General features: G+C 40.6%; 1 protein-coding gene across 9 annotated transcripts in view; it reads left to right on the top strand.

Annotated features, from left to right (window-relative positions):
* cacna2d1 (calcium voltage-gated channel auxiliary subunit alpha2delta 1) overlaps positions 1-22043 on the top strand; it is a 515041-nt gene extending 492998 nt beyond the window's left edge. For 5 of the 9 annotated variants that reach the window (XM_033039805.1, XM_033039807.1, XM_033039809.1 and 2 more), the window contains 8 exons: positions 2163-2234; positions 4259-4411; positions 5280-5332; positions 7356-7411; positions 10241-10370; positions 11943-12055; positions 14193-14275; positions 20216-22043. In XM_033039805.1, coding sequence (XP_032895696.1) covers positions 2163-2234; positions 4259-4411; positions 5280-5332; positions 7356-7411; positions 10241-10370; positions 11943-12055; positions 14193-14275; positions 20216-20332 — 777 coding nt within the window. In that variant the 3' untranslated portion in view covers positions 20333-22043. Of the gene's footprint in view, positions 1-2162; positions 2235-4258; positions 4412-5279; positions 5333-7355; positions 7412-10240; positions 10371-11942; positions 12056-14192; positions 14276-16313; positions 16403-20215 lie in introns of all 9 variants that reach the window. The other 4 variants (XM_033039801.1, XM_033039800.1, XM_033039804.1 and 1 more) reach the window with 1 other exon arrangement.
* The last annotated feature ends 280 nt before the right edge of the window (positions 22044-22323 follow it).

Genomic DNA, 22323 nt, shown 5'->3' on the forward strand with positions numbered 1-22323 from the left:
GCGGGCAATGCCTTACCGGGTCGCCGTGCAGTAAGCTCCGGAGCGCTGTGGCCGCCGACACACAACATCGCGGAGCTGGGGCGGGCAGCGCCGGTTATAGCTCCGACCCCGGCAACTCTACCCCTGGCTGCGCGGCGCTCCAAATCCAGCGCGGCCCGCGGCCGGACGCCCGCAGCCCCAGCTCCGCGATGTTGTGTGTCGGCGGCCACAGCGCTCCGGAGCTTAGCGCACGGCGGGCCGGTAAGGCATTGCCTGCTCCCCGCTGGTATCCCAGCACTGCGACGCCGCCGACTCCCAACATCGCGGAGCTGGGGCTGCGGGCGTCCGGACGCGGGCGGCGCTGGATTTGGAGCGCCACGTAGCCAGGGGGTAGAGTTGCCAGGGTCGGAGCTCCAAACGGCGCCACCCACGGCCGGATGCCCGCAGCCCCCAGCTCCGCGATGTTGGGAGTCGGCGGCCACAGCGCTCCGGAGCTTACTGCACGGCGACCCGGTAAGGCATTGCCCGCTCCCCACCTCTCCGACCAGGTAGGGGACTAAGAATTAAAGTTTCCCCCTTCACCCCCCCCCACCACATAAAATCCCTCCAAACTAACTGACTAACATTTAAGCAATGATTTACAATGATTCCCCGGTCTCCGGGGAGGAGGCAGCCGCTCCAGACTTTTCAAGCCGCCCGCACTACCTACCTAATCTACGCTAAAAATCTTCCATTCGGAAATCCGAAAAATTCCGAAATCCGAGAAGTGTCTGGTCCCAAGGCTTTCGGATAAAAGGTTGTGCACCTGTATTACCAAATCTTATTTGTGCTTAAACATCCAGAATCTTCTTAATGGGATCTCTTAATGAGTGCCTTTTAAGGCTGTACTGTGTTACGAATTGGATGGCCATTGATCAGCCGAACACAGAGACCCTTTGTTGCACCACCTGAGAAACTACCCAACCACCCACGTTAGCCTTAGTAGCCATCTCAGAATGCAGAAAAACAAAGTTGAGGATCCTATCATTGATCCTTTGGGACTAACTCGGAAGAAAATGTGGATTAATATTGGGTCCACAGCTATTTTCAATCCTATGTACATGACATGGATGAAAGTATGGACAGGTATACGGCCAGAAAAGATTTAGAGGGATATGGGTCCAACGTGGATAAATAGGACAAGCTTAGACAGGGCATCTTGGTCAGCATGGACGAGTTGGGCCAGAGGGCCTGTTTCTGTGCTGAGGGAAAGTAGAGTGTAAAGTAGATACAAAATCTACAAAGGGATTTTGTGAGCTAGAAGATGATAGTTGGGCTATTAAATGGAAAATGTGAGAAGAATAAAAGAAAGTGAGAACTAATAAACATTGGGGCCACGAGGATCTGGATGTGTTTACATATGTGTTAAAATATAAACTTGCAAGCGATTAGAAAGGCAAACTTTTTATGGCTATGGTGCTGGATAATGAGAGTAAGGACATTTTCCAGCAATTATTCAAAGCTTTGGTAAGGCTGCTCATTTCCGAAGGGGTTTGGCTTAAGTACTGAGGAAAGGATATGTTTGCTTGGAGTAAGTGCAACACAGATTGACTAGGCTGAATCCCACCATATGTAGGTGATCCTTTGCTGAAACTGAGTAAGATTGGCCTGCTCTCGCTGGAGGTGATCTCTATCAATGTCCTCAGCAGGGTCGACAGATGATCAATGCCTGTCAGCTATTTCATCTGTTTGGAGAATCTAGAACTATGGGTGTTGTCGCACAGCTAACAGCTTGCAGGAAAAATGTTCCTGATGTTGGGGGAGTCCAGAATCAGGGGTCGCAATTTAAGAATAAGGGGTAGGCCATTTAGGACTGAGATAAGGAAAAACGTTTTCACCCAGAGAGTTATGAGTCTGTGGAATTCTCTGCCACGGAAGGCAGTAGAGGCCAATTCACTGGAAGTATTCAAGAGAGAGTTAGATATAACAGAACCAAGGGATATGGGGAAAAAAGCAGGAACAGGGTATTGATTTTGGATGATCAGCCATAATCATATCGAATGGCGGTGCTGGCTCGAGGTGCCGAATGGCTCACTTCTGCACCTATTTTCTATGTCTCTATGTTATAGTTTAGCACCGAGATGATGAGAAAATTCTTCTCTCTAAAGTTATTTTTCACCTGTGGTGTTCTTTATTTTCTGCAGCACTTTGACTGTGTTATATTGGATGATGGTGGATTTCTGCTAATGTCAAACCAAGACGATTACATCGCAAAGGTAGATGCTCTACAACTTTTCGAACTTTAATCTTTTGATTTACCTTTGTTATCTTTTGGGTGATGATCATTATTTGTCTCTAATACATGTTAATAGGTGTGATTTTGAAGTGAATGTATCAATTTAATCCAGATGAAACATTGACAATAATCTTAAACTATGGGAGCACTGTAACATTGTGGGTTGGCGTCTTTGTGGATGAGCATGTTGTGATGAGCATGTTGTGACTGCAACAGGATATAAATAGGTTGAGTGAGTGGGTGAGAACTTGACAAATGGAGTTTAATGTGGGAGAGTGTGGGGGCATGCACTTTGGTAAGAGAAATCAGAATACAGATTATTAGATGGCAGGTGAATGGCGTTGAGAAGAAAAAAATAGGTCAGCCATGATTGAATGGCGGAGTAGACTCAATGGGCAACTAGCCTAATTCTGTTCCTACAGTATGTCCTTTGGCCTTAATTAATATCTAAACGGAAACGGTTGAAGTGCGGAGGGATCTCTGTAATTGCAAGAAGTAAGCAGCATGTGCAGGAGATGCTTAAAAAGGCAAATTACATATTGGCCTTTATTGTAGAGGAGTTGGAGTTTAGAAATAGGATGTTGTATAACAATTGTACACTCTGCTGGTTAGGACACAGGTGGAGTTTTGCTATTGTTATGGTCCCCTTACCTATACTAGCATTGGAGTTAGTCAAAAGGACATTCATCAGGCTAATTTTGAGGATGAGAGTAACCTCCTACTAAGAGTGATTCAATTTATAATCTTTAATGAATCAAAGCCTGTAATCTTTGGAGTTAAGAAAATGAGGAATGATCTTATTAAGAAATATGAAACCTAAAGGAGCATAACAGGATAGTTGCTGAGATGTTGTAACTTGTGGAAGAGTATTGAATGAGGTGACCTAGGTTCAAAATAAGAGCCCCATGGTTTGCAGAAATTTCTTCTCGCGATGGGTGGTGAATCTCAGAATGCTCTGCCTCAGAGAGTTGTGAACCCCACATCATTAGCACATCATTAATCGATCAATCTCTCTTCTACAGGAAGGGCATAGTCCTGATTTTAGATTCTGGCCCACTTACTTTACCTGATTATACAGAGCACAGTATTGTAAGGGATATTTCGGAGATGAGGGCAAAAATTCCAATGTACAGCTATTTGACTGGCACCGTTTAACCAATCTTAAGTAAGAAGGTACATGATGAGTTACTGCTAACATCATTTTTCCTTGTGTGGCCATTGTGTAACGAACGCCTGCTTCTGGTCAAAATCTGATCACAACAAGATTTCCTATGATTCAGTCGGCACTTGATTATTGTTAACCACTTTCTTCAGAAGTCATTTATGCTCAAAAGGCCTCCTATGTCGAGCCACATCTGGTGACCATCTGTGTTTAAACCAGCACCTCAATGCATTTCCGCAGAGATTAATTGTCTCAGGAATGGGCCTTATGATTATTGTATTTTCACTACAGGGCTATTTATTTTAGGAGAGACCCATTATCTATTTTCCACTTTCTTTTGGGCACCTTTTTTCCAGGAAAGTTTAGGTTTATTATTGTCACATATAATAAGCTCTAGGTAAAAATGTTGTTTTGCATGCTGTCCAAACAGATCTGATATACCAGACATAAATACGATCAAGTCAACTCAAGTACAATTGATAGAGCAAAGGGGAAGATACTGAGTGCAGAATATAATTCTCAGCATTGCAGTGCATCAGTTCCCTAGACAAAGTCCAATGTCTGCAATGGGGTAGAGGTGAATTGGACAGTACCCTAGCTTATGGAATGACTGACCAGCAGCCTGATAACAGAGGGGAAGAAGCATACGCATCGACTCAAAATGTGTTCGCTAAGAAACCATGGCATGCAAAAGAGGTAGGTCTGGAATTTCCTTGATGCTCCCCATGATCAATCACTCAAAATTCGCAAAAACAAAGGTCTCTGATTTCTGGTGACTGCTCGAGAGATTTCATGAGAAACTTCAGTTCAAATTATTTCCTCAATTACCATTGCCATTTCAGATTGGCAAGTTCTTCGGTGAGATTGACCCAAGCTTGATGAGACGTCTTCTGAACACATCCCTATACGCCTTCAACAAGTCCTATGATTTCCAGTCAGTGTGTGATCCAGAAAGTGAGACAAAAGCAGCGGCAGGACTTCGTTCTGTCTACGTTGTAAGTGATGCTCTCCATATTAATTCTGATGTAGCCTATGTTTTAAAACAACTGCATGCTGAAAAGATGGAAAACTGGAACAGATTACACTTCACACGCTTCTGTTTTTTTTTTTCAAATTTATCTTGAGGAAATTTTAATTGAAATTTTGATTGTACTTTAGAAACTTGGTATTCTTTATTGATTTTATAATGAGAGAATAATTGAAAGCCATAGAACTTATAGAAGAAGCCTGTTACGAAATAGTGTGCTGCAGGAAAATCTAATTGTGTTCCACTGTATTGCGGGTAAAATGGCCTTATGGCCAGTAGCTGACTAAACCGTGGGAACCCCAGCTCCAAGGAGTGAAATACTAAAATTCTGCCAAGGCTGGAAGCCTGAAATAAAGAATGATAATGAAAATGATAGAAATACTCGGCAGATCATGTAGCAGCTGTGGAGACAGATACAGAGATAACATCTCAGGTCGGAGACCCTTCATCATTTCTAACTGGAAACATGAACTCAGTTCTCCTCTCCACAGATACCGCCTGACCTGCCAAGTGTTTTCAGCATTTTGTTTGTATCCTATATTGTATGTTCCTGATGCCAGTGTGAGGCATCAAACAGCATTCAACCAAGTAAATTTGTGACACCATGAGAATCTGGACTTTGTGAAGATCAGGGAAGATTCGGGTTGAACATAAAGGGAGGTGTTTGACACGACAGGCTAAGAACATGGCTGTACATGTTCCACAGGAGAAATCGCAATAGTATATTCCTGAATGATCTTGTGTTAATGTAAATCATTTAATATTACGGTGGGTTAGGTACTGCTTATGCAATCAATGTGCTAAATTAATAATGCTGTTTCTGAAATTGTTTTTAGCCCAGCATAGTCGAAATTTTGAATATAGGTTGGTGGGCATCCACTGCGGCATGGTAAGTAAAGTAATTTTCTTGTCCTCCAATATCACACTTGCTTTGTTTGAGATAAGTTAATGCTTTGGTGAGATCTGAAGGCAGCAGGAAGCAGTCACCTTGATAGGCCGCCCAGTAACCTGAATCCATTGTGCAGATGTTTAAGATTTCACACACATAGTTTACCACGGGATACATCCTGACATTTGGGGAAAGCTTTTCCTGGTTTTAATCTTCTCTGTAGAATATCTAATTTGATGGTGTATCCTTTGCCTACATTTGTTTGGATAAGAAGCATCTGCAGATCTTGCTGCACACTCATTGTGAAATGTAAGAGTACAGTCGTCCCCCAATGCAGGTAGCTGTGATTTATCTAATGGGCTCAGTGCCTATGTACCCCTGCTTCTGCACTGGTGTCTAATGTTGCTGGATTGACTCATTTAAACAGTGCAGTTAATGTTGTTTGCTAGGTCTGTTGTAAGCATATCTTCATCACTAATTGAATCCAGTTCTTTGGACTAACATGCAAACTGCTCTAATAAGCAAGCTTTCCAAATTCTACCAGATGGACCCAACAGCAAGGTAAATATTGGTGATAATGCAGGGTGAGGGTGAAATGAGTGAGTGGCTGCTGCTGTCCCAGCCCATCTATCGGATGCTGGAGCTACCTGCTGGCATTTGCAGAGTGTGCTCGGTGGGACAGATGCGATTTACATAGAAACGTAGAAAATAGGTGCTTCGAGCCAGCACCGCCATTCAATATGATCATGGCTGATCATCCAAAATCAGTACCCCATTCCTTCTTTCACCCATATCACTTGATTCCGCTTGCCCTGAGAGCTATATCTAACTCTCTCTTGAATACATCCAGTGAATTGGCCTCCACTGCCTTCTGTGGCAGAGAATTCCCCAGATTTACAACTCTGGATGAAAAATCTCAGTCCTAAATGGCCTAACCCTTTTTCTTATTTTGTCACTGGGGTAAGATGCAGGTGATGTTTCTATCTGAGGCGGTTTGACATTTCTTCTGAAGCAGCAAGGGAAGGGGATGCAGAAATGTGCAGCTTTCTCCCATAAAGACACCTATGTCCGCAAAAAAATCCATAGTAAAGTGCAGTGTCATGTTGAACTGTGAAGCTTCAGGTGAATGTATTGCCTTTCTGCAGCCTTCCTCAGCTGAAAGACTTTGTAGCCTAATTTCAGCTGAAACCATTGCCTATGGTCAGGTGCAAAAATCAAACCATTGGTGGAACTCAGTGGTTCAGACACCATCTGTGGAAGGAAGTGACATGACAGAGACAGATGACATTTTGGGTCAGGATCCTTTTTTAGTCTGATGAAGGGTCCCAACCTGCAATGTTGTCCATCCATTTCCCTCCACAGATGCCGCCTCCTCCAGCATTTTATTTTTTTTGCTCCAGATTCCAGCATTTGAAGTCTCTTGTGTCTCTGCCTATGATCAACTGATTGGAGATCAGGCAAGGAAGGATAGATGTTGTCTGATGGCTCTAACTGTGGTCGATTTGATATACACCTCCCCGCCTGGCACCCTGATTTGATTAATGGCAGTAACAGCAGGAGCAGGTGTTTTATTAGTACGCACCACATTTTTTCTTCAGGACTTACCATAAATATTACCAAAAAAATGCAGAAATTGAAATGATCTGGTAAAGTTGCACACAGCATCGGGAATACGAATACATCATTTTACAATGGAAATTATGTTCTATGTATTTGTGGAAAAAATATGCCTGACATAACCACTTTTCAGGCGTAGATTTTTTAATATATTCTCAGTAATTGGTAAATAGTTCATGATCTACCAAGTTCTGACATTAACTTTCTGCAGACGGGCTGGGTTAATTGCCTGACCAGGAGTGGAACACAGCAGATTACATGTCCTTCATACCCTTGGTCTGCTCTTTATTTCACCGAGGGGGGATTGCTGTAAAGGACATGTCACCCACCACGGACAGCTGTGAGGAGGAGAGACTAGCCTTATGTACCCAGTGATTCACTCTTTGATCTTTCTTTTGCTGTCTAGGTCTCTGCTGCAGCAGCTATTCCTCACCCTTACCTTCCCACACTTTCTGGAAGCAGGTACATGAGCTTTTGTTTGGGGCTGACTCCTGGGTTCTGTTAGCAGTGACAATGACTGAAGAGTGATGTGTCGTAGTGCATTCACTCTACACCTTGATTTTCCACTTTAATTGCATGTTTTAATAATGATACAGGATGCTTGACAAGTGTGGTTTGGATCGATTCCTGGCATGTTACCACAGGACTTCCTCCAACCAGCTAGCCCACACTTCCCCACCACTGGTTGCTTAGCACATCCATCTTTACCCAAGTCTGCCCTCATTCAACAGCTGATAAATGAGCAGACATTTTGTTGCAGTTGGAGAATATTTCACTGAACTTTCTTCCACATCAATATAGTTATAAATAAGTCTTAGCATGCCTGAGTTTACATATAGCATGGAAACAGAACCTGCGACCCAAATCGTCCACACTGACCAAGACGCCCATCTAAGCTAGGTACCTTTTCCCCACATTAGCTCCATATCCCTCTGAAATTTTCCTATCCACGCACCTGGCTGAATGTCCTTTAAATATTGTTAGTGTATATATTTTAACCACTTTCTTCTGACAGCTCATTCCATATGCATCATCCTCTGTGTTAGTCCAGAGATACAGCATGGAAACAGGCCCTTTGGCCCACCGGGTTCATGCCAATCCATGACACGAGTTCTATGTTATCCCACTGTCTTATCCACTCCCTATGCACTAGGGGCAATTTACAGAGGCCAATTAACCTAGAAACCTGCATGTCTTTGGGATGAAGGTACACAAAAATGCTGGAGAAACTCAGCGGGTGCAGCATCTATGGAGCGAAGGAAATAGGCAACGTTTCGGGCCGAAACCCTTCTTCAGATGTCTTTGGGATGAACTGTATTCCCTTTGAAATCTTTTCCTCTCTCACGTTAAACCCTGCCCTCGTTTTTCATTTCCCTTTCCTGGAAAATGATGGTGTGCATTCAACTTATCTATATCTCTGCGTGATTTTATGCATCTGTGTAAGGTCATCCCCCAATCTCCTACGTTCCAAGGAGTAAAGTCCTAGCCGGTCTGACCTCATCCTTTAACTGATCCTCTACTCCGGTAACATTCACATCAATCTATTTTGTACTCTTTCCAGCTTACTGACTTTTTTCCAATGGCAGGGTACCCAAAGCTGAACACAATACTCCAAGTGTGGTTTCACTAATGTCTTGCACAACTGCAAAATAATGTCGCAACATAACATCCCAACATAACACAAGATTCAATGCCGTGACTGATGAAGGTCTATTTGTCAAATGCCTTCTGCACCAAGCTGTCTAGCTATGACATTACTTTCAAGGAGCTACATACTTGTACTCTGAGAACCCTTTGTCTAACAGCATTCCCCAAGGCCCTACTATTCACTGTGAAAGTCCTACCCTGCTATTTAATGGCATCTGCCAATTTAAGAACCATGTCTTGTACATTCTCAAACAAATTGTTTATATAAATGATGAATAACAATGGTCCCAGCATGGATTCCTGAGGCGCACCACTATTCACAGATCTCCAGTCTGCAAAATAATCTTCCGCCTTCGCCCTAATTGCCTGCATCATGCCAATTATATATCCAATTAACTGACTCTCCCTGGATCCCACGCAATTTAACTATAAATTTGACTTTACATTTAAATGAACTTGTCTAAGTCTTCGCTGACGTTCACATAGACAAAGCCCACTTTCGCACTTTCACCAATCCGCTCAGTCACCTTTCCAAAAACTCAAAGAGATTTGAGATACAATTTCCCACATACAAATCCATGCTAACTATCTTCAGTCAGTCCTTCTCTATCCAAATACTGGTAGATCCTGTCCCTCATAATTAACTCTAATAACTTTTAAGGCGGCATTGTGGAGCAGCGGTAGAGTTGCTGCCTTACAGTTACATCGCTTACAGCGCCAGACCCGGGTGTTATCCGTATGGAGTTTCTACCTTCTCCCAATGACCTGCATGGATTTTCTCTGAGAACTTCGGTTTCCTCCCACATCCAAAGACGTACAGGTTTGTAGGTTAATTGGCTTAGCATAAATGTAATTTGTCACCAGTGTGTGTAAGATAGTGTTAATGTGCAAGAACCGCGGGTCGGCGTGTACTCAATGGGACGAAGGGCCTGTTTCCGCACTGTATCTCCATAACTAAACTAAACTTGGCCTGTGACTGATGTCAGGCTCGTCGGCATGTACTTCCTTGTAATAAGCAAAAGGTGTTCAAATAATAAAATATTCATGGTAGTATGCCTTCGTCAGAAGCAGAAGCCAGGATAAAGCTTCGGAAAGCAACAGACATACGGTGGTTAGCAAATCTGGTGCCAGCACAAGGCATTTGATCATCATTTGTTTATAGAATCAGTGTATTTTGGGTAATCAAGTCAAGTTTATTCATCACATACACATACGAGATGAGCAGTGAAATGAAAAATAAATAATAAACCTGGTATTGATAGCATAGTCCTTCAATAAATAAAAACATCTTACCATTGCTGTGGCATGCTCCTGTGAATACCAAAATATTGCCCAGCACTAGAATTGTCAGAGCTGTAGAGATGGGAAACATGCTGATTGGTGTAGTCAATGGTGTAGTGGATTTTTTTTTAAACCACGAATTCCCTCAGTCTAGATTGGCTCCACTGAGTCTTATCGAGGATGTTTGGTTTTTCATTAAGGTTTCTTTAAGTTTCTACAACTGTAATGTAAATGTGCTGTTTAGAACATTGTGCGGATTGATTTTTCTCACTTTTCCACGTGTCTTTTACTGACCGCAATCTGCTCTTGGAATGCAAAATAATTTAGCTTGACATTCATTCACCTTTTATTCTTGCTTTGCAGTTGATGCAGATATCGATGATTTCTCCGAACCCTTATCAAAGTCAAGCTGTATCACTGAACAGACTCAGTATTACTTTTATGACAATGAATCTTCCTTCAGTGGACTTGTGGATTGTGGCAACTGCTCAAGGTATGACTACAGCAAGCGGAAGCACCGATGGATATTATCTATACCGTGGCTTGGATCGGTGCTTTATAGAATATACAATATTTCATAATACTGAAGTGTTTCCAAAACTTACGACTAGATGTCATTAGAAGAAATATACCCAAAAGAAAATTCTCATTAGGCACCAGAAATAAAGTCTAACAGCCCCTGTTACCATCTCAGGATGCATTCTAGGTCTTTATAGCCAATTAAATATATCTGAAGTGTAATACTACTCTTTTTCTAAAGTAGTCCCTCACAGTTATAAAGGATAAAACAAAGGATATTGGGATGAGGATAGGTGATTGTCAGCGAGATATTTGTTATACTGATTGTATTGGGAAGGGTGATGGGTTGTATATATGACTAAGATACTGTATAGTATATGAGGGTTTTTTCTTTTATTTTTTATTTTTTCTCTCTTTCTTGTATGGCTTTGTAAATATTTGATTAGTGTATAAATGTAAATAATTTGGTGTACATATAGCTGCTGGTGTACATATGGTGTACATATAGCTGCTAAATTTGTATAAGATAATTATAAGCAGTTGAATAAGGGGTGGGAATTAATAAGCTTTGGCTTCTTCCTGCTCCTTTTCGGACACATACGATTTCATTTATTTATAGATATTGTTTATGACACTTTATAAATATTCTTGTTTTGTTTTTTGTATGCTGTTTCACACTTGCTTTTTATTCTTTTATTCTGTTCGAAATAAAGAATTAAATAATAAATAAATAAATAAATAAAAAAGTTCCCAAATGAGGACGCTATAGAACTGGAGACACATCCGCAGCGAGGCCAAGAGGTGACCAATGGGAAGATGGGTGGGACTACCTGTGGTAGGCAGCTCTTGGCACTGGAAATAACCACCTACACTGTCTATACATCACCTGGTACCAACATAATAACTCTATATTGCTCTTGATAAAACTGCTCCCATGCCCGACAAATGGAACAATAGCTGGTTGAGAAGATACTGCAATCTCAATTTTACCACTGATATAATTACCGAGAGGTACAACCGCCGAGAGTTGACATTGCTGATATTTTCTACATGTTACGAAAGAATCTTGTGGGATACTTTTCATTAAGGATGAGGCCTTAATTTCAATGTCACAAGACCATTGTCCACCATTAGGGATTTTAATTGACTGCAGATTATCTGGTAATGAAAAATGGTTGTTTTTTTCCCAAGAGTAGCATGAAGTGAATTCATAGTAAATTAATATCCCACTTTACATCAAGCCTTGAAAGCAAGGGAAAGTACAATTAGGTAAGGGAGAGAAACATGTTGGTGATTTTCTGATCGTCCATTTCATACAGCGGGTAGAAATCAACTTCAACCCCGTGAATCTGATGAAAATCTCATCCAAGTGGGGTTGTAATAGTTGTGGTAATTAATTATCATTACCACACCATGGTCACCATTAGTGACCATGAAACGATAAACGTCCTTCCACCTTTTTCATTATTCATCACAAAAGTATTCTTGTTCCAAAATGATTCCTGTTCTTGTTTCAATATAAATTGATTCTCTGTTTATTTTTTAGGCTTTACCATGCGGAGAAACTCTCCAACACAAATCTGGTATTTTTACTGGTGGAGAGTAAGCATACATGTCAGTCATGTGACACAAAGTCTCTCATGCAAGCAGAGCAAAAATGTATCCTCCAGTCAAAATGATTTGTATGTAAATGCAGGGCTCGCGATTTAAGTTTGCTGACGGTACCTAAATCAGCAGACTCGTTAACTTAGGAAAAAGCATTGTGACTGCAGGAAGGGATCAGTGAATTGGTCGGGTGTGTAAAAGATAATTCAGTCCAGAGAATTGCAAGATAACACGTTGGGGAAAGCAAACAAGGCAATGAAATATGCTGATCATAAATACCCAATTGTGCGGAGGGATAAAGGTTCCTGGACTTCAGATAATTAATGGGGAAACATTTTTTACCCAAAGAATGGTGGGGCAGGCACTGTCCATCACTTGATGCCCCTACCCACAAGGCCACAAACCAAGCTAGAATATAGAAAATAGCATTAGTAGCTCTCTGTGTTACCTGGATATTCTGGGCTAAGTGACCGACTGTCATTGTTTAATTCTTTGAAAGACCTTTTGGAGTCAAAATATATTGGAACAAAATGAGCAGCGGCAGATCAGATGGCCATTATACACTATTTCACTTCCATTTGGCGCAGCGGTAGAGTTGCTGCCTTACAGCGCTTGCAGCGCCAGAGACCCGGGCTCGATCCCGACTATGGGTGCTGCCTGTATGGAGTTTGTACGTTCTCCCTGTGACCACGTGGGTTTTCTCCAAGATCCTCTGTTTCCTCCCACTCTGCAAAGACGTACAGGTTTGTAGCTCAATTGGCTTGGGTTTGTATACTTGGTATAAGTGTAATTTGTCCCAAGTGTGTGTAGGCATGTGTTAATGTGCGGGGATCGCTGGCCGATGCGGACTCAGTGGGCCGAAGGGTCTGTTTCCATGCTGTATCTCTAAACTAAACTAAACTCAACTAAACTAAACTGTAATAGAAATAGAGCCCAGATGCATTATGGGCAACCACCTTTATTCTCTGCCACAGAGGGTAGTCGAGGCCAGTTCATTGGCTATATTTAAGAGGGAGTTAGATGTGGCCCTTGTGGCTAAGGGGATCAGAGGGTATGGAGAGAAGGCAGGTACGGGATACTGAGTTGGATGATCAGCCATGATCATATTGAATGGCGGTGCAGGCTCGAAGGGCCGAATGGCCTACTCCTGCACCTAATTTCTATGTTTCTATGTTTCTATTCCTGCTTGTTGGACTATCCCTGGTATTTACTGATTCCCACCAAATTCCAAACAATGTTACAGCATCTTGTTTCTGCCACAATTGGTTTAGAATTTTAATGTTATGTGGAATCTCTCCTTTATTTATGGACTTGGTGTCAAAGCCAACATTTATTGCTCGTGTCTCATTGCCCTTGAAAATGTAGTGGTGAACCACTGCAGTCTTTATGTTTGAGGTACTATTTGAGGAAGAAATTGAGGTAAGAAATTTGAGGAAGGTCCAATGGTGATGTTCTTGGTATTATTTAAGATGTGTTGCATTTGTAATATTACCCACCAAGCTGAAACTAAATGCTCCCAGCTTAAGATGATTGATCTATTCATTCTATTATTCACCTCTGTATGGGTTATTTAACTGTTCAGTTTCCAGATCGTACGATTTCTGGAAATACTGTTTCGTACTTAATTTGATTTTGTTTTGTAGAACTATATAAGTTGACTTGTTGGAACTTCTTCTCTTTGCATTGTGTGGCTCTTATTTTACTCTAATTTTCTTAAACTTTAGCTACAAATTGGTGCATCCAGCTGAAACTATGAAATCAGTAAGATGGTGCATTTGCTCAGCCCTAACTTCATTTACATTGAAAGTATGCGTGAATACTGGCAACCCTGCAAATTTGACCAATTTCCCTTGAACCTTTCAGCATGCAGTCCCTCCCCAAATAATGTCACAATATCCACACTATTAATTCACAACGGACAAAATTATTTTAACCTGGAAAATTAAAATGAGCAACAATGGAGTAACTCAGCGGGTTAGGTAGCATCTCAGGAGAACATGGATCAGTGACATTTCAGGTTGGGACCCTTCTTCAGACTAATCCATGTTCTCCAGAGATGTTGCATGACCGGCTGAGTTACCAGCATTTTGTGCCTTCTTTGGTAAACCAGCATCTGCAGTGCTTTGTTTCAACAATGGAATGTGATTTTGTTTCTCTGGTGTTGTGTTTCTTCCTTAATCAGACTTTTTAGCTGTTGGACCAGATCCTTGTTTTTTAGCTAAGAATCCCAGACATAGGAAAGGTCCTGAAGTATGCTTTGATTCTGATGAGCATGTAAGTATGCAAAGTTTGGATTCAAAGAGAAACGAGGAAAGTGAATGGACATCAGGGAGTATTGCTGTTGGCTACTTTTTAAAAGTAGCATCTGGCAAGGATGTGTCCAGGTAGCAACCTTGCACAAATGTGTCATTGCTCTGGACCATAGTTTTTTTATTTTGATAACATATCATAACTCTTTCGGAATGTTAACATAAAATTAACTGCAGCTTTCGATATCCTTTCTCTGAATACTCTACTTTCAGGCAAAAAAATCTGGTAAATTGTGACTCGACTTTGTCCCCAGTGCTTGGAGTTTAATTCCTCCTGTACAAATTGTCTCTGTAATATCATAAGACTCTCCAACAAAAGAAGGCCAATCAAATAACAAATTGGTCTATTTCTGGATTGAATTCCATTTAAGGAAGCCAGTCAGTGTGTAAGGTAGAGGCTCTGTGGGTACTGGCTATGTTGGATAACAAGCAAAGGAAATATGCTTGATTTCTCTTTAAAAATAAATAAATATTGACAGATCCACAAAGCATTCATGGCATTGTAAAGAGAATTTGTCATCCTAAATACCCTCAATGTGAAGAATCATTTTTGTAAATTTCCCTCCAGTTCCATTGACTCTATGTCTCTAGGACTTTAAATGGGACTGGCGTAGAAGGGACATCTTGGTCGGCATGGACAAGTTAGGCCGAAGAGTCTGTTTCCGCACTGTTTGACTTTACTACTTCTTATCTAGGACTCCATATGAACTTTGAGCACTTCCTCGTGCCAGCTGTGTTATAGCAGGAAGCATCCTCAAGTACCCTAAGTTGCAATCCCTTCCAAATCTGGAGCAGTAAAATTAGGCAGCCATTCGATTGTGATAATGGAGCACTGTCGAAGATGAAACCCTTTCTGCTCACGTGTAGAAGTTACGGTATTTCAGTTTAGTTCTGACTTTTCACATTTTACAATTCCTCTGCCGTGGCTTTCACTCATACGACTGAGGAATTCTTTGTTTGAGTTGAAAGTAGCTAGTATCCTGACATGCAAAGTGAACACTTCATTACTGCAGATCCTGAATGAGATCCATTTGCCTGAGGATAAAGCAATGAAGTTCGATAATCCAATTAGACAGAATATTGCTGTCATCACGTGTTTAGTAATACAGCATTGAAACAGGCCCACCAAGTCTGCGCCAATCAGCAATCACCCGTACACCAGTTCTATCCTACATACTAGGGACAATTTAGCCAATAGCTACAGACCTAACCTACAGACCTGAAGATAGACACAAAATGCTGGAGTAACTCAGCGGGACAGGCAGCATCTCTGGATAGAACGAATGGGTGAAGTTTCGTCTTGAGACCCTTTTTCAGACTGAGTCAGGGGAGAGGGAAATACAGAGATAAGGAAGTGTAAGGTTTGAAAACGAGGCAAAGCAGATGCAGATCAAGTAGAATATGTAGAATAGATCATTGTTAGCTAAGAGAAGGTAACAACAAAGCAAACTGAGATAAAGTATACAGACCTACACGTCTTTGGGATGTGGTATTAAACCGGAGCTCCCAGAGAAATCCCACATGGTCACAGGGAGAATATACAAACTCCGTACAGACAGCACCCATAGTCAGAATTGAACCTGGGTCTCAGGTGCTGTAAGGCAGCGACTCCACCACTGTGCTTGGGGATTGAGTCACTGAAAACAAAAATCCACATTGTGCATCAATGCATGAACTTCACCTGCAACTAGCTGAAAGATCTGAACATTCCTCATCTTTCCTGATGACAAAAATAGCTCCCCATAAATTAGATGCGTGAAAGTACAGTAACACTGTTGCTCACAAGCTTGATGTCTTTGCTGATTGACGTGTGATTGTGTGTGTTTTTTAATTTGTTAATAGTGGGGTATTTTCTGTTTTGTGATTTACACTGTGACTTTCTGCTCTAGGTGGACGCCCACATTATCTCTGCCAGCAGCAAAAAATGCATGAACTCATCTTGTTATGTCTTTTTTTTTGTGTTCCCTTTTTTTCCTTCTTGCTACTTTGCCCGTTGTTAATAGGATGAGCCTATATGCACAACAAGTCGTGCCCCTGCCGTGGCATCAGCTCCTCTCTTCATTTTACTGCAAGTTTTGATGTGGTGCGGAGGGTCAGTTACTTTCACTGGATTTTGTTCTGTAGTTTCCTTCTTAGGTGTGATATTAACATGAAACTAACATCCTGCACATAATTGTGGTCCAGAGCGAACTTAGAGTGGTTTGATATTTCATATTAGTTTTTAAAATTAAGTTTCCTTTCTGAACTAGAGTAATTGTTCGTTGAGCTATCAATTTTCAATGCTTCTCAGAACTCAGTAATTGTTTGTGCATTGTTTCTGTGTTCTTTATTGATATATTTGAATTTATTTTCACTGACAAAAAATAATTGTTCATAGTTTTTATCTCAATAGATAAAATATAATTATAGCAAATATTAACCACATTTAAGTATTCTTAAATCATAAATCGACATTAAAAAACTACTTTTCAACACTCCAATATGTATTTTTGCTTTAAGAAATATTATTTGGAAAATAAGTTTAGATGATGCAGATTTTTGATGGACTATAAACCATCAAAAAACATAAATCGACATAAAAAACTACTTTTCAACATTATCTGCATCACCTAAACTTATTTTCCAAATATTATTTCTAAAAGCAAAAATACATTTTGTAGTGTTGAAAAGTAGTTTTTTATGTCGATTTATGATTTTTGATGGTTCATAGTCAGCATGATTTTTCAAAAGACTAGCTTGCTGTGTTTATTTAGTTTAGTAAGTTTGATTTAATGTGGCCATGAATCTCCCAAGTTCCCCTTACAAGGTAATACTCTTCCCTTTTCAAGCTCTTCTTGTTCTCCATTTTCTGGGTGATGGTGGAGAAGAGGATGGTAGATATAAGAGAAAGGGAACACCTTTTTGATAGAGTGAGGCCAGGGTGGCTGTGGGGTTCATGGAGGTAGTCAGAGGGTTGATAATACAATCAATGAAGCCGAAGGTGTCGTGCATAGCAGGGCTATGGGACATGCCCAACAAGGTCAGGCATGGAGGCTAATGCAGAGAGGAAAATCTTGGATAATATTACAGGTGGTGTGAAGTGACAAAGTTAGAATAGTTAGTTTAACCGTCTGGAATGAGGATCTCATTCTAGCCATATCCTGTAAAATTATATAGTTCAATCCACTCTGTATACACCTAGCCATAAAAATAGTATTGAAGATTGTAATTGTGATGCAAATGCAAATCAGAAACTTTGACAGTTCTGTGCTGTGAACTTTGGGCAGACATTGGAAGTCAATAAGTTGTAACATGTGATACAAAGCTTAGAAAGTAAGAGTCACAATTTTATTAAAGATCCAAATAATGAAGAAGTGACAATAAAACTATAGCATTGATTTGACTTTCTAGAATTATATTTTTATTTTCAAATTGTTTGATTTTTATTGTATCAGTCACTTTATGTTATGATACCCAATACTTAACGCAACTAGATGCTGCTCAGGGCAACTGGAATGAATGATTTTCTTTTGCGGTTAGGCAGCACTTTATCACATTTTATTTCAACGTAAATACTTTCCAATAGTATGACTATTGTTAAAACTGCAAAATAGTTCTTCTTTCATAGGAGGAAGGTTACTTAGCTTGTTTTAATTTACCTATTCAGAATTGAATAATTCCCGAAATAATTTAATCACCTGATTTCAACTGGCGATCATTCTTGGAGTGAAGAACTTCCTGACACTAGGTCTAGGTTTACCTTTAGTTGAGCATCGTATCCTTTGCTCTGAGCCATTTCCCAGCTCCTTTCAAGTTTATGGGCATTGCCAGGCCTAGTTACAGAGTCAACACCGTGGGTTGTGAGGAGGGAGTCTCCTGACTTTCTTCCACACTAATTATAAATTACTGATTATAAACAAGCACAGAGAAATAATCAGATTTGGAATAAGTGCCACCCCCGTCCCTTCCCCGAACAAAATCAACACTGCAAACTAATTCAGACTTCTTCAAGTTCTGTGTATTTTCCCCATTAGAATGTGCGGCATCATCTTTACTGGAATAACCTGGCATTCACCTGCAGTCCTGCCATTAACATCACATCACTGGGCCACCTACATCACCGCAGGCCAAGTTACTTAATACACTGCAGGTTTCTGATTAAGGCTGTAGCCAGACGCACCACTACCACAAACATCAAGTGAGGATCCAATGCGTTAGCATCATTTTATTCCCATATCCATACTTTTTTTGTTGGCAGCTGGGCTTCACATGGTTAGCTTGGAACAGGAAAACAAAACAAAAGATGATTTTTTTTTTTTCTCTCTGTATTTCCCAATTTTTCTCTTTTTCTCGGAACATTTAATTTTGTCCACAAATGCGGGTTCCTGTGCTGTGGTGTAGGGTGTCATCCACAAGAGAGAGAATGAAGCCTGCTGTTTAATGCTCGGGTCATACCCCACCTAAAGCAGTCTGTGTACTTCAAAGGAAATTACTCATGCTTAAGGAGTGTGGCATGCTATAAAATATGAGAAACATTGTAGTTCGCCTTGTTCTATGCACCAGAACAATGGCACTGCTTCCTTTCAAAGTCTCCCTATCTAATTGAACTAAAACTTATGTTATGAGAGTCTAAAAAATGCTGTTAGTGCATTGCCTATTTCTTGAGTACAAACACCAGTTTGAGAAGGGAGTGGCAAGGGCCTGTTTGTATAACTGCTTACAGGGTGAAATACTTTAATTTCTCAGACAGTGTAGGAACTTTAGTAACAGCCGAGATGAGATGGAACTGTTACCTGCAAGGGCTGCTTTGATATTGAACACTGGTGACATGAAGTCCTTGTTGCAGTTGGTCTTTGGTGTGTGTGCTTGAATGAGTCAGCGCCATGGAATAGGAATAGGAAGTTCTAGGTCCTGTATCTCCACAAGTGTGCTCTAATAATCCAGACCTGCTTTGTGGCAGTCAGATGGAATTAAAAGGATATTCAATTACTTGGTATGTGTCTTAAAGGCAAAGAGCGAGTATCTTCACTTCTATGTTTTAAATACATATAATATTGTAGATTAATGGGCAAAATCTTCATTAGTTGCCAGTGCTAAACATTCAGGCAATTGGTTGTAGATATTTCAGACATGTTCAGTGCTGATAGCTTGATTTTATTTTCCTGAGCTTGAGTTGTACACCGATTGAACCAAAGAAATGTTATTCATTTCACAATTCCTTCAATACCGAATCTCAGAGTGGGACTCACAAATGTTTTTTTTTTTTAAAAAGCCCCACAATTGAAGCAGAAGAAGATACAGAATGTTGGTGAAACTCAGCGGGTCAGGGGGACAAGGATGGGTGACATAATGGATCGCGATCCTTCTTCAGAGTTTGAAGAAGGGACCAGACCCAAAACGTCGACTAAAGATTGATTTAAAGTACTGGAGTAACTCAGGCAGCTTCACTGGGGAAAAGAATAGGTGACATTTTGGAGCTGGACCCTTTTTCGAAGAAGAAGAGAGAGAAAGGACTCGGCCTGAAACGTCACCTATTCCCTTTTCTCCGGAGATACTGGCTAACCTGCTGAGTTACTCCAGAATCTTGAATCTACCTTTGGTATAAGCCTGCCTCTGCAGTTCTTTGTTTCTCCAAAACATCAGCTATCCATGTTCTGTAGACTATCCATGTCCAGACCCGAAACATCTATGGCCTATCCATGTTCTCATGAGGTGCTGCCTGACTTGCCTAGTTACTTGCTTTGTCTTCTTTTGTAAAGCAACATCTGCAGTTCCTTGTATCTCCATAATTGAAGCAATGCAAATGGTATTAAGACTGCAAACATAAATGTGCTTAAATGCTGCCGTAGCTTATGAGATCAATTGAGAACTGCTGGTACAGGATGCGATGTGGTCACTAACTTTATGTTTCTCCCCTTGGCAACAGGAGGATGACACTGAGTGTGGCGGGAGCTCTAGTCTGAGCCCATCCTTATGGTCAATGATAGGAATCCAGCTTGTTCTGCTCTGGCTGCTAAGTAGTGCCAGGCCTTATCCATCATGACCGCAGAGAACGGACATCCATCTCAGCTTTCTAGATCCACCACTCTGTAGCCTTGGAAACTTTTGTCCCCAGGCAGTAGAAGACTGACCATATTCATATCCTGGTGTATCACTGTGTGAAAGATTCATCTATGACTCTCCATATGAAGAATGGTTAAGGTGCTCCATTGACGAGTTTAAAAGAAATTTAACGGTCATACAATGGTAGCAAATTGGATTGTCAGTACTGAAACCTGCCAGGCAACCTATGGGAACGTTAATGCATTTATACAAAAGAAACAAATGATTAAAAAAATCTAGATTTACTTATCATCAGGTTCATTTTTTTGTTTAACTGACTTGAATTCGGATGAAGGATATTTTTAGTTCATGGCTTACATTGGCAGCCTGTAACTAATTTGAACACCATTTAAATGGGCAGGTAACATGTAAGCATGGCCACCTGTCCTAATGGTAATATACATTGGAAAGCTTAAACATTACGAAGGAGTAATTGCAACCATTTCAAGCACCAAAGGCCACTGATTATTCCGTGGCTTTATATACCATTATGTTATCATTTGCTGTTCTGTTACCAAAGGATGCCTGTTGCCCTCCTTTCCTTCCATTAAGCCATAATTCAATGCCTGGCGCCCTTCATGTTTGCTGAAGCAAATGCTTAATGATTGTTGTACCCCACATAAGAAATAGTGCTAAGGCTTGTGAATGAAAAAGCTGTCATTGTGGCAATTGAGTTTGGACACTGATGCTTTTTTTGCATGAGATGCTGCTACTATTTTCTCTTTTTGTTTCAATATTGGAGTATAGTTAATGTGCAAGGGCGATTGAGTGAGTGAAATGTTGTTGATGTGGAATTTAGATAATATGATGTGATATAACTGTTTCACTTAAAGCAACTGAATATTGTCAAACATACCTCTCTCAAAGTGCAGTGAACAGGCTGAAAGATTGGGAATGATACTAAAAGCCATTCCAAAATTTAGATTATATATTTTTGAATGGCTAGTATTAATTTGAAGGCTGGATTATGACAATCTACTTCTGAGGAATATCTGTAACACGAGTTGTGTTAGTCATTTAATTGAAGTACAGGAAAATTCCCAAATTGTTTGGAATGCAGCAAATGAAATTTGAATTTATTCCAAAATAGATTAAGCTGAAATTTGGAAACCATTTGATTCTATGGGGAAATTAAAGAACATGAGGCGCAATTTGGGATTTCATATCAGTCAGATAATCATTGTATTTACCTACAAATCATGCTGCTGATACCAACCCTAGACATTGTAAAGACTGCAAAACCCCAAAAGGTGTGCCTTCAAGTTGAATAGAGCTTTGGGCTAATATTAAGGATTTCCATTTCACGCTTCAGCTTGACGGTGCAGAGCATTTACTGAGAGGATACAAGTTCTTTATTTCAATGTAAAATCATTACTCCAAAGTATTTATTCTGAAATATAATAATTGCTCTGTCAACATCAGCTGCCCGGGGCTATAGGGTGGGAGAATTTTCCTAAAGTAAATAATTAAAATGACAAAATAATTTAAACTGCATCAGTAAAAAAAAAAAAGATGGCAGCAAATCACTGCAACGTTTTGGTTGTTTGGGTCATCTATTTTTATTCAAAAACAGAGGTACGCTGTAAAACGTCTGCAAGAGCGATTCAGTATTTCATGATGTGTAAGTAATAAAATGTTAATGTGTACGGAAACAGTATTTAATACATTTTGTGTAAGAGAAGGTTAGTTTTACGGCACAGCTGGTTAAAATCACTTTGGGTAGGATCTTTGAACGAGATGTTGCCAGAGGCAGCAGCCTGCAAGTGGATTCTGCGACTTTCAGTGACCCTTTTGCCTGCAGGCTTTAAGTCGTTGGCTTTCTTTGCTGCAGCATCAAATTAGCAGAGGACTTCATTAACTCGGCATTAATTGTTTTATTTCCAATGGCCCAGAACTTTATCCACTGCATTTTTGAGTACGCAGTGCCCAGAC

This window comes from Amblyraja radiata, chromosome 21, assembly GCF_010909765.2.
Source record: "Amblyraja radiata isolate CabotCenter1 chromosome 21, sAmbRad1.1.pri, whole genome shotgun sequence".
NCBI lineage: Eukaryota > Metazoa > Chordata > Chondrichthyes > Rajiformes > Rajidae > Amblyraja > Amblyraja radiata.